Genomic DNA, 12,301 nt, shown 5'->3' on the forward strand with positions numbered 1-12,301 from the left:
ACCTGGATGTCACAGTTATGCAGTCAGAGGACAAACAGCCATTTTATAAACAAAAAATAAAGCATGATACATAGGAAACATATTCTCTATGACAGGTACTATACCTTATCTCTCTGACAATAACTTTACAGGACAGGTATTTTACCAACATGTTGTACAAGTTATTGAAATCTTGAAGTTAAGGTTTTAGGAGTCGAAAAAATTCTAAACTAAGATTCAATATTCATGCAGTTCTGCATTATGTTTATCCTTATACAATTAAAGATCCTACAGGTCATTGCAAAATTTATGTACAGTGATTTTTTTTCTCTTTTCTAGTACATATAAGCTTAAGTATGCAGAATATTGTGGAAAACTGAAATATGCAGAGTTGGAACTTGGTAGAACATGAAAGAAGGTAGTGTATTAGTGAAAAACAGAAAAGGAGAACTTCACAGAAATAATGCTGAAAGAAAATTTGATGAGATGAAAGGACCCTTCAAAGTGAACAAAGTTCTGCTATAAAAAGTATTCCAGCAACATATACCAAAATTGCTACTCAAACTCATCCTATATGTATAAAAAATCAGAGGTATCTTATCTCTAGAGAGAACACTCCTAGAAAGAAAGTTTGTTATTAATTAATTTTGTCCTGGACTGCTCAGTTCTCAGTAAACACAGAAATAAAGTCAGAGTCAATGTACACATTAAGAGAAAATAAACAATGAAACATGTCGATTCATTCATAAAACCAAAGATTCTCAGTGGTGCCATAAAGTTTCCTTTAAATGGGAGGTCTTTGAGAAGGAGCTAAGATCTCTTAACTTAGTCATCTGCCAACATCAATTTAGAATTGTAGTATATAAAATATACTATGCATTTCCAGGTTTCCTTCAGAAGGTAGTCCTTGCTTTGGATATACAATTTCCATTAGTAATCACATATGCATGTATCAGTATATTTTCTACTTTTTGATCATAAAACACTGATCACAAATAAAGACATCTGTATGTATTCTGATTTACAAAAGAACTTGAATATCTAGAAGAATTATTTCTTCAGTCCCTAGACATTATTGCAGGATGACTGTAGTATTTAATTTTATTCATAAGGAAATCTCTGGATATCATCAAAATGTCAGGCCAGTGATGATAATAATCAGGAAATACAATGTTGTAGTTGTTTTTATGGTAAGATTTACAGAGAGAGGAGAATTGCTCAGAATCTCCAATAGAGACTATTTCTTGTTTCCATAAAAGCTGCCTATTTTAACAGAATTTCAAGTACTAAATATGGCTTTTTTGGTGGTTATGGCACAATAAATGCATCATAGCAAAGCTCTACTTCCTCCTGTTGAGATGACCTTATATATTTGCATATAGTTTGCAAAAAAGAGCTGAGTTAGAGGTAAAGAAGATAAAGAGCGGGAGATGTGTACAAAATAAGAAATCAAAGTGTATATGGTATGCAAACCTTTGAGATGCTGAATCTTCGTGCAGAAGGACTGACATCAATCTGAGTGGGCAGAACAAGCATTGCATGCCAATGTTCTAGATCTAAGAGGATAACTTAAGTAGGAATTAATTAAGGGGAAAAAACCCCTAAGGCAAATGCTAAAAAAGATATTTATCTGAGTGATCAAGTTAGTTACAAAGCTGGGTACTTGAGACACAAAATGTTGCAAAAGGAGCCAAAGGAGAGGAGCCAGAAGGAAAACAGGCATGGAGCAAGTGGGGCTTTTCTAACGGGAAAGGTTCCATGAAAATTCAGAAATGCAAACAGTACCAGAAGTAAAAAATAACAAAAAAAAATTAGGAAAGCTTTTTCTTTAAATAGAAAGTATGTGATACAAAGACATACTGACAATATGAGACAAGAATGAGAGAAAGAAAAAACATAGCAGAATGAAAATTAAAGAAACAAGTTCAAACAAAGAAGCTATTTGAGTGATGGGTGAAATGAGTAAGAAATGGTACTAAAGAGATATAAAAAGACTGGGGTGGACTTCCTAAATAGCATAATCAAGGCAATGAAGTATAAACCTAAGCAGGAATATTTTATTTGGAAGTTTTCCTAAATTCATACTGGGAAACATAGACCCTAGGAGGAGCTAGAAAAGCTTAGAATCCCCAAAATGACTGTACAAGTGCTCTAAAGAATAATTTCATTCACAACAGTATAAACTGATATGAGAATAAGAGATCTGGAGGAATAAGTCTGTCTTATTTAATTTTCCTTTATTAAAGGGGATTCATTCCCTTCCTCTATTGACTTAGGCTAAGAGAGATTAGATTCACTCTGTGAATGAGACAAAGAGGTGATCTTTACCCTACCAGTGGTAATGTTTGCTTTTCTGTAATATTTTTTTCCTAAAAAGAATGGATTTTCCTGAGTGAATATTGCTGGTAAACACCTGCAATGTGCCTGCTGTAAATCTAGAAAGCTGATAGCTTTTTTAAAAACTCTCCATGTTTTAAAAGGCTGAAAAAAGTGAAAGGCTTTCCAGTGCTGAGGACTAATCATTTTTACTAAGCAGGTAAATCTGTTTGGATTAACTAAGTACTTACAATCCCATGGACTCCTGAGTTAGTTGTGCAGATGTTGGACTCTTTTTCAAAAGATGATCCCAAAAAGACAGCCAAAATCATTTTAAAAGAACACCTCTAATCAGAACCAAATGCTAATCTAGATATATCTTAAATTATATGCTCTGATTACTTTAATACAAACGTGATCCTGTATTCATATGCACTCTGAAAGAAACAGATACTCGTAGGGGATCCCATAAGGGACACATCAACAGCTGCACAATCACAACCCCACTGCAGTCCTATGAAATCACTGGAAAAAAACATACTTTTTTCAGCACAGAATTAGGTAGAAAGAAAGCCTAAATTTCTGAAAATGAAAGTGACTTCTGTATTTTCCTCCTGTTTTCACCAAGTAAAGAGAATCAAATTAAATCTCTTGTTATGTACAATCATTCATCTCTGTGACTATATAGACCAAGAAGCAAGAGGTTATGGCCCAAATATACAAGGTTATTTTGGCATAGGAGACATATTTTAGAAAAGCTAATACTTATAAAAGATAAATATTAAATTTTCTTATAAACCCTAATGTTTTTCGTTTTGCCTGAAAAATACCTTGCTTCTAGCTATTAGTGTTGTTATGTACTAGTAAAACCACACAGTTTTATACTGATTTCTCATTCATTCATTCTGTAGATAACTCTTCCAAAGTAAGATGATGGTATGAGACAAAAGAAAGTATTTATTATCTGAAATGTAATAACTTAAACCATTTTTCAGCTCTTCCTGATCATCGTTAACAATGACCCTTAAGAGCTTAGAAGTGTGCTCTCATCACGCTTCAGTGTAGGGTATTGAAGGCAGTCTTAGACTGGAAGAAGGGACTGAAGAAAACTTTATGATGTTCAGCAGGAAGAAACAGTAAGTCCTGCCCCTGGTACAGGCTAATGTCCATCAATAGCATAGGCTGGGCATTGACAACCTGGCAGCAGCTCTATGGAAAAGTGCTTGGGGCTCCTGATGGATGGCAAGCTGGGCATGAGCCAGATGTGTGTCCTGGCAGCAAAAAGGTCAACAGCATCCTGGGCTGTATATGCAGGAGTAGAGCCTGGAGAACCAGCAGAGGCTTATTCCCCAATAGCTGCCACTCATTAGACTGTACCTAGAAACTGTATTCAGTTTTGGTTCCCACACTGTGGGAAAAAAAAATCCAAAAGGAAGTAAGTTGAGAGGTGTGCTGCTGGGATGCGATTGGATCACTGGCCTGGTGAGGAGAAGCCGGGGGATCTGGGCATTTTCAGCCTGGAAAAGGGTTTCCTCTGGAGACAGCTAATGACAGACCCCCAGTGCTTACAGGAAGATCATCAAGACAGAGCTAAGCCTTTCAGAGTGGCATGTAGTAACAGGATGAGAGACAGCAGGTGAATGTTGAAACAAGAGAGGGTCAAACAGGTTATAAGGAAAAGTATTTTCCTCAGAACAGCTGAGCAGTGGAACAGGTTTTCCAGAGAGGCTCTGCAACATCCATCTTTGCAGATTTTTGAGATTCAGTTGGATAAATTTCTAAGCAACCTTGTCTGACCCCATAGCTGACCTTGAATTACCACATTGGCCTGTGATGCTCTGTATGTGATTTACTTTTGCTCCCTTCCAGCACAAAGAGAAGCAACCAGTGCAGTGGTATTCTCACCGCAGGCATTACCAGCAGCAGGCATTACTGGGGTGTTACCAGCAGACGTTACCACCAGAACACAGTGAGAAAATATTTTTCTCCTAGCTGTAAGTCTTCTTCTTTTACTTTCATATATACCTAGAGAAACCACTCAGTTTTTGGCTTAAGCATTGAAATTTTCCCCAGTAATTTTCCAAATGGGCACCTCAGGATTATCCTACAATGGAGAATTTTCCTGTGCAAGTGCTCAGGATAATAAGCCTTAAGTGCAGGTTTAGTGCCACAGAAACATAACTGCATAACATAGCGTTGTATAGATTTCACAATAATCACAATGCTCAGTATTTACATAATACATCTTCTGAATGTTTAACACACTATTAGCAATCTGCATTCAATCACAGTAGGGTCATCAGGCTGCAAAATGTTCAGGTGGCCCCTTAAAATTTTACATTTCAATATTAGTTTTGATTCTGCAGCATCACTTTTATTACATCTTAAATTTGAATTAATTTGATTTCACTTTGTTTGGGATCTGAAAGTATTTCACACAAACTTATCTGAATGCAGATACAAAAATTAAACAAGCTCCCCAACAGCTGCTGAGAATTCCAAAAGGATGACAAATTCGGTAAATCTGATAGAAAAATGATGGAAAAAAACAAAGATCAAGAGAGAATGCCCTACTGAGAAGAAAAAATAAAAAAGAACTGTTAAAATGTACAATCAATAAGAAATCAGTGAAGCAGAAGTAGGACTGTATAGATGACAAGGGTAATATTGTGTTGATAGACTGCCAAAAGAAAGTAATTAATTCTTTCACTCATAAAGGAACATGAAGTTAATGTCATAAACTGACAGATAATTCACAAATAAGGACAGAAAATTATTGAAGGTGCAGAAGTTATAAAGAAATCAGAGAGTCTTGGAGAGAACCAGAAAACGTGGCTGTAATCTGCATGAATTTTAAAAGTAGATTTTGATCTTGTAAATATACCTTCAAAAATGTAATGGTTAAGGTACACAAAGAGTACGCTGACTGGTATTTTCTTATGCAACACTGAAAAGCTTGCTCTCAAAGTACATAACTAGAGGAAAGCAGTATTTTTAATGATTTTTTTTTTTGCTCATTTTACATGCAGTGATAAAAAGAGATAACATTAAGTAAAGAAATGGTCCAGACTGAAAGAAGAACAAAGACATCAAACACACTGAGAATGACCTCTAGTCATTTTCACAAGTATAAACTCATCACAATGAAGAAACATCTATATCTGACTGTAGTGAATTACAGGTTCAAGACCGAGATGCTAAATAGATTAATCCTATAAAAATCTGGAAAGAATTAATTTATACAGAGTACATAGAATAATTACATTTCTATTCAAATTCATCCTGATTAAATTACACTGGAGGGGGTGAATATGGGGAGTTTGCATCTCTTGTTTTTCATTAGGGTTTTTTTTTAATATATATTTTTTATTATCTCACGTGAATTGGAAAAAATTAAGAGGAAAGTAACAAAAAATTACAGACACAAAAATTGCAAGGAATTCTTATCAGTAAAAAAAAGCCAAAACAAACAATAGCTGAACAGAAGCAGATTTGCTACAATGTGCAAAATAAGTAAGGTGTAAATTTGGCAAATATAAATATACATTTCTACAGAGAAATAATCCAAAACTTCATTATGCAACAGTAACTTGAATTTTACTGTGCTGAGATTCTGCAAAGAAAAAATGCCAAAGAAATGTTAAGTTCTAGTTTTATTTTGCTTTGATTTTGATAACACCACTTGCTCCTTAAGCTGTTTTATCTAACCTCTTGGGTTAATTAAAAAAAGTCAGAGTCCCCATCCCAGCAACCCAGCAACCAAATGCGTTTCCAGTTCTGTTTGATACCCTGTATAAAAAGAATGGTCATCTTCATACGTGACTGGAACACAGTGTCACTAGTCAAATAAAGAAAACCTCAATTAGGCATAGCTTTGCAGGCAGCAGAAAGGGTCATGGCAATTTTTTACTGCTTAAATGTCACATCATGAAACAGAGCTACCACAGTACATGTTTTCTTCATGTCACTTGATAAAAAAATATTTCTCTACGTGCTAAAATCTACGCAAATGCATTGACATGAATACAACTTGACGCAGATTAACTTGTGCTGATTCACCAGGGTCAGGATTACCCCCTCAATGTAGAGAAAGAATTGTCTACAAGAAACAATATACCAGCACCACAAATAGCAGGAAGAATTGTGGGAAATGAGTTCCAACAGAAGAATGCACTTGTTGAACAAAAAATTTGGAAAATGTTTTGTTTTTTTTTAACATCTACACGCACATTCCTACATGTACTGAAATGTAGGTAGTAGTCCACTGACAGTGGCTACATGTGAAACTTTAGTGGGATGATTTGACATCTTTCTATTTACTCACAACAAACAGTACAATCAGTACTACCATAACAAGTAGTTTGTCTAAAATCTTTTACAGTTTTATGTTTCATTATGACTTGTCACTGATGAGGATAATACATTTATTCTCTTCTCTGTTAAAAGCTTGTCAAAGTAATATAATCCATTGCCTTCACTTCATAAAATGTTGGTTTTCCAGAGTAATGCTTTTTTAACTGCAGCCTCAGAAATATATAAAAAGAATGGGAAAAATGAATATGATGGAAATATAACTCATAATTATTACGGCAGTTCTACTCATTACCTCCAGAAAGATGTATGGTGAATGAAAGTCCTTATTAGAAACAATTTTCAGCCAAATAAAATGTGATTTAAATTTATCATACTTACCATAAGAAGTCTATCTCCAACCTGTAACCTCCCATCTTTTTGTGCAGCTCCCCCATCAATAATCTTGGTGACATAAATGCTGTTGTCCCCAGGGATGTGTTGGTTTCCCACCCCTCCTGCAATACTGAATCCCAGACCTGGAAAAGATATTGCAAACAAAACATTAGCAATACAGTATATAACATTAAAGAGAAGTGGAAAGTAGCATATATACTATACATTTACAGTACTTTTTACAGAAATACAAATAACATAAGCGGGGTCATTACACTTACTTTCCCTGAAAGGTCAGGGAAAGAACTAAATTAAGGAAATTCCTTTTCATTTGCAACTGTAGGAAGGTAGAGAGAAAAATAATTGAACCAGTGATGATTCTATATAACCCACTCGCTGAGGGCCAGTACAGCCAATGTCAAGAATTTATGCCCCAACTTGCGATGACTAGTAATAAAACATTGAATCTTGAAGTTTATTTTGTTAAATGTTGGTGTAAAATACATCACCACCTATCAGAACAAAATGAAAAGTGTTCTGATTGTCCACACAATTTGAAGAATACTTGGAGAGGTCTACTGAAGGTTTTGCAAGTTTATGGAGTACCACAGTGAAGGGTCAGTGAAAGTAAAACAGAAACGATGTAGATGTTCGGACTTTAATCGTGGTGTTTTTTTCTAGGACACAAACGTCTTTGGCTTTGGATACATAAATTGAGAAAGCAATAGTCCTTTGTACATATATAGCTTCTGTCTAGTCATCAGTGAAATTCCTAAGTAAACACTCAAACACTCAAACTTTGGAACAACGTCAATAATATATGCTGATACAAATCAAGAAAAGGAAGGTAAAAAAAATAGATGTTGGGGGAAGAAAAAAAGATAGTTTCTCCCCTTTCCTATTTTTCCTAGCCTCTGACATATTACATAAACAGACAAATGATTGCTTTAATTTATAGCAACATTTAAATCTTTTAATCAAAGACAGAAAAAGCAGTAAAATGTAATAGTAAAAATGAATTGCCTAGAATTTGGTATTTTATCACAAATTCAAGAGCCAGACTTCTTGGGCAATAAAAATTAAGTGATGGTATATTTAATATGCACAAGGTGTTTTATCAACTGTTTGCATGCAGAGATAAGGGTTTTTTTGAGTCAATTAAATATTTTTTTTTCTCACATTATTTTCATTTGCTCATCATTCTAGCTTCAAAAAGATGTGAGGTCAGATAACATAACGGACTACTTAATGGATACTGCCAAACCATCAGATTACAAAAAGAAACATCTGAATTTATATCTCAAATTGAAACACTACTTGATTAATTAAGATGACTATTAACAATACACATGAAGTTAATTTAGAAATATGGATAATTAAAATAAAGTTTTATTTAATTTCCAGATAAAGCTGGTGATCACTGTTACTATTTATGTGTGTCTGCCAGGACAACAAGGATAAAAAGATTATGATTTTTTCAGCATAGAAGAATTTCTTCATTATCCTGGGACTACTAACAAGAAGCAAAAAAATATTCTAAGAAAACATCAAGAATGGAAATTTTCTTTAAAACATTAGTTGTGGACAAGGAACAATGATTGAATAATGTTTCTTGGTGACATCATTGTAATAATCTTGACCCAAACACCATCTGTATAAGCTTCTATCCGTAAAGCAAAGATCTGAGAGTATTCTAGAATGATGATGGGAGCCATTGAGTGGGTTAGACTGCAGCAAGAGGGCTTTCTTCAGCTCCACTGCTCACCTAGGGCATGACCTTGAGAAGATTAGGTCATAGTATGCTTCGATCCTCCTCCCTCCCCTTTATTAGCACTGTACGCTTGTAAAGGTACAGTTTTTGGCCACACAGCTACTCTGTATTTGGCACACAGCAGGTCCTGCTGCAGTATAAGCAAGTACTAGCCAAGATGATCACTTCCATTTTCTGCAGTGCTGAGTGGAGTGCTTGACTTGCTGTTTGTTTGCATGGTTTTATCACAACCGCTGTATGAAACCACAAAGGAAAAGAGCAGGCTCCTCCCATTACAAAAGTGAAGCTTATAATAATGAAAGGAGTAGCTTTTTCTACTTCAGCCTACATAAAATATAGATGTGCTACAATGTATGGGGCTACATTGTTATCAGAGTCTGATTTTGGGCATCCAAAAAACCAGCACTGAGTATAAAAAGGTTCAGAAGAGCAGAACAACAGAGGGGATAACCTGTGGGGAGCAAAGGGAGAGTGGGTGGAAAAGAAAACTGAGGAACAGAAAGATTTTCCATGTCTTTCCTATCAATAATAATTTAGTGTCGTTGTTTAATCATACTTGCCTTCTTTAAAAGATTTCTTGGAAAGAATGGGGAATAGAACAATGGCCCATTTAATTTTATTTAAATGACTTTGCTAATTGCTAGGGCACAAGGAAAGTATAATACAATAAAACTTTTGGTTAGGATTCATATGGTCAAAATGACATCAGACAACTATGCTAATCATTTATGCTACCTGCAGGATAAATGAAAATTCATTAAGAACTTTTAAAGTATGATTCATCTCATCTCAACTAGACATCTGAAAAAGATGAGATGAATCATGTTCTTGGTTTCTGAAAGGCTGGGGGCTGGATGTGGGAAGACATGGGTGGGAAGATCAGTGCTATGAAAGTTCACAACCTGAGTTAAGTCTCACCTCCATTTAGACTGAAGGTTTCTGTCTTGTTTTAAGACTTTGGAAAGGTTGGCACAACTCTGGTGTGCATCCCTCATCACTAGCTACAACAGGTTGGTCTTGTATCAGATTCTTACTCTGTTTTAAAAACAGAGAATCATTCAAACAATTGGAAACAATAGAGCAAGGTGTTTTCTAAATGGCCTTTTCCATTGTTTCATTGAATTAAAAAAACCAATAAATAAAATAGCATATTTAATTGCAGAATCTTTTTCTTATTGACTTCCGTGGCTGGGAAAACATTTCTCTCAGAACTTGGAAGGTTGGGAGTTGATCACTTCTGCTTTTGCAGATGTGCAATCTTCTTCACAGTAACAGCTCACCTTGGACAGAGCACTCAATTTCCTCACAACAGCAATTAGATGGAGGATAAATTTAGAATGGAGCTGAGGAAGAAATGTTTTATGATGATGGTGGTGAGGCACTGGGACAGATTTCCTAGAGAAGTTGTGGATGCCCCAACCCTGGAATTGTTCAAGGATGGGTTGAATGGGGCCTTGAGCTACCTGGTCTAGTAAATGACAGTGTTGAACTAGGTGACATATAAGATCCCTTCTAACGCAAAACATTCTATGATTCTGTGGATTCTTGGACTACTCCAAGAGGAAAAGAGAAAGGGAACTGGATTCATTCCTGGTGGAACAACCAGTCAAATTCAGTTTTGTTCAAAGTCACTGAAGAAGATAGGCCCATATAAGACTGACTCAATGTGTAAACTAGGGAAGATGAGTCAAACTTTATTTCCTTCCATTTACACTGGATATGTGTTTGTAAAACCCATCTGCCTTTCGGTTCCACAAACACTGATCACTGATCTTGTGAATAATAACATGTTTCTATTTACATCTGTTTTAGATTATTTGCTGCACCACACATATTTTAAGTACATAGTTAAAAAATGCATTCTAACTACCTTTTTGGTAAAACATAGGTTGGAGGCTCCCCCTATAATTAGTCCAGCAAAGTTACCTCTCTGTGATAATAACAGAATCACCGTTTAAGACACAGTGGATGAATTATGCTGTGTGTATACTACTTTGCAGTAAGCTAAGAGTGATCTTAAAAAAACAATTGTAGCTAGATAATATCAGTTTTCTAATGAGAAGTGAAGTTAAAGAAACTCACTCGTAGCCCAAAATGGACATTGTATTTTGATACTATCCTGCACAGAGAGTCAAGTTTACTTTAAATCAGCAAACTAAGGATTTTAGAATACAAATCCAACATGAGTTTCACAGTTCCCAATAATGGGGAAGCCAAAGAAAGCAACATTTAAGTCATGACCTTAAAATACAATTAAGAAGTGTTTGATTTGCAGGTGCTTAACCAAACCAGGTGAGCTTCAGAAACATAAAATGCATAATTCCTAGCTATACCACAGTATGCCTTACCTCATAACTGACCTGTGAGCATAGAGCAACTTGGTGAAGCCAAAACACGAATAGGACTTGTAATAGAAATATTATCACAGAAACAAATGAAATATGACTGGAAATTGAATGTAAGCACTAGAAGAAAGAACAAAGGTTAGAGAAATTATGTGTATTAACATTCCTAGCAATAAAACTTTAAAATGAGTCATTTCTGTCATGCCTGGACAGAATGTCTGGACTCCGGAAGACCGCAACATAGGTGCCTTGTCAGTAGAAGATTCTGTACCATAACAGTGGAATGTTGGCAGTAAGATTACAGTGTGTGACATATGCCATTCTCTTGCCTGTAAGCCCAACAGGAAACCAGATAGTGTTGACAAAAAAGTGTCTTCAATAAACGAATAAAACCAGGCAATGAACAGCAAAGAGACTTAGAGACTCAGAGACTAAAGAAATGACAATTCAGTGTAAAGGACCACCCCATAACAACACTAGACTCCTAGAGGGTATAAATCATCTCTCCAAAATCAGTCAGTCCATGGTTTCCAGTCAAGAAAATGCAAAGAGATGTGGTAAGGGTTTGATGTCCCATGTCCTTTGTGTCACACACAAGTGAGCCAGACCACCTCAGCACATGCATCCTGGGGCTGAAGATGCGGATAAAAGGAAGAGTGAATGAAAGAAAGATCATAACTGTTTAACTTATTTGGAGATTTCATGAATAAATATAATTCCTTCTTCCTGTACAGTCTCTCATTGCTTTTTACCACAATCATTTTTTACAGGTGTAAAATGAACTGATTTTCTTCAGAACACTGTGTGAATTTGGATTTTAAGAAACTGTTTCAAGCAGAAAAACAGACAATACCATCAGAAAGGATCCATGCAACAGTTCACCCCGCTGAGGACCTTCCCTGACACTGCAAGTCTGGCTGCTGTGCGGGACATGCCACATTGACCATGCTCCTGTGAGCAATCAGACAAGGCAATGAGGAACCCAAACTCAGGCAGCTCTTCCAAGGACCAGCCACTTCTACAACACTCAGTGACAAAAGACGTAGCTTGGTGTTGTTTTATTGTTTAAACTACTGAAACGTACAAAGCCCATATCTATAGAGTCTCTTTTTTTCCTCCAAAAGGGAAGAAGTATCCAAAAGGGAGAAAAGTATCATATTGATGAATCTACCAGCCTGGAACACTGAAGCCCAACTCACATTTC

At 35.8% G+C, this 12,301-nt stretch overlaps 1 protein-coding gene across 23 annotated transcripts in view; it reads right to left on the reverse strand.

Moving 5' to 3' along the window:
- The window catches only part of DLG2 (discs large MAGUK scaffold protein 2), a 995,087-nt gene that overhangs the window by 280,163 nt on the left and 702,623 nt on the right, over positions 1-12,301 (reverse strand). For all 23 annotated transcript variants that reach the window (XM_039378618.1, XM_039378625.1, XM_039378621.1 and 20 more), the window contains one exon: positions 6,988-7,124. In XM_039378618.1, the coding sequence (XP_039234552.1) occupies positions 6,988-7,124 (137 nt within the window). The remainder of the gene's footprint in view (positions 1-6,987; positions 7,125-12,301) is intronic.

This window comes from Pipra filicauda, unplaced genomic scaffold, assembly GCF_003945595.2.
Source record: "Pipra filicauda isolate LSUMZ 115617 unplaced genomic scaffold, ASM394559v2 scaffold141_size4267151_pilon, whole genome shotgun sequence".
In the NCBI taxonomy this organism is placed as follows: Eukaryota; Metazoa; Chordata; class Aves; order Passeriformes; family Pipridae; genus Pipra; species Pipra filicauda.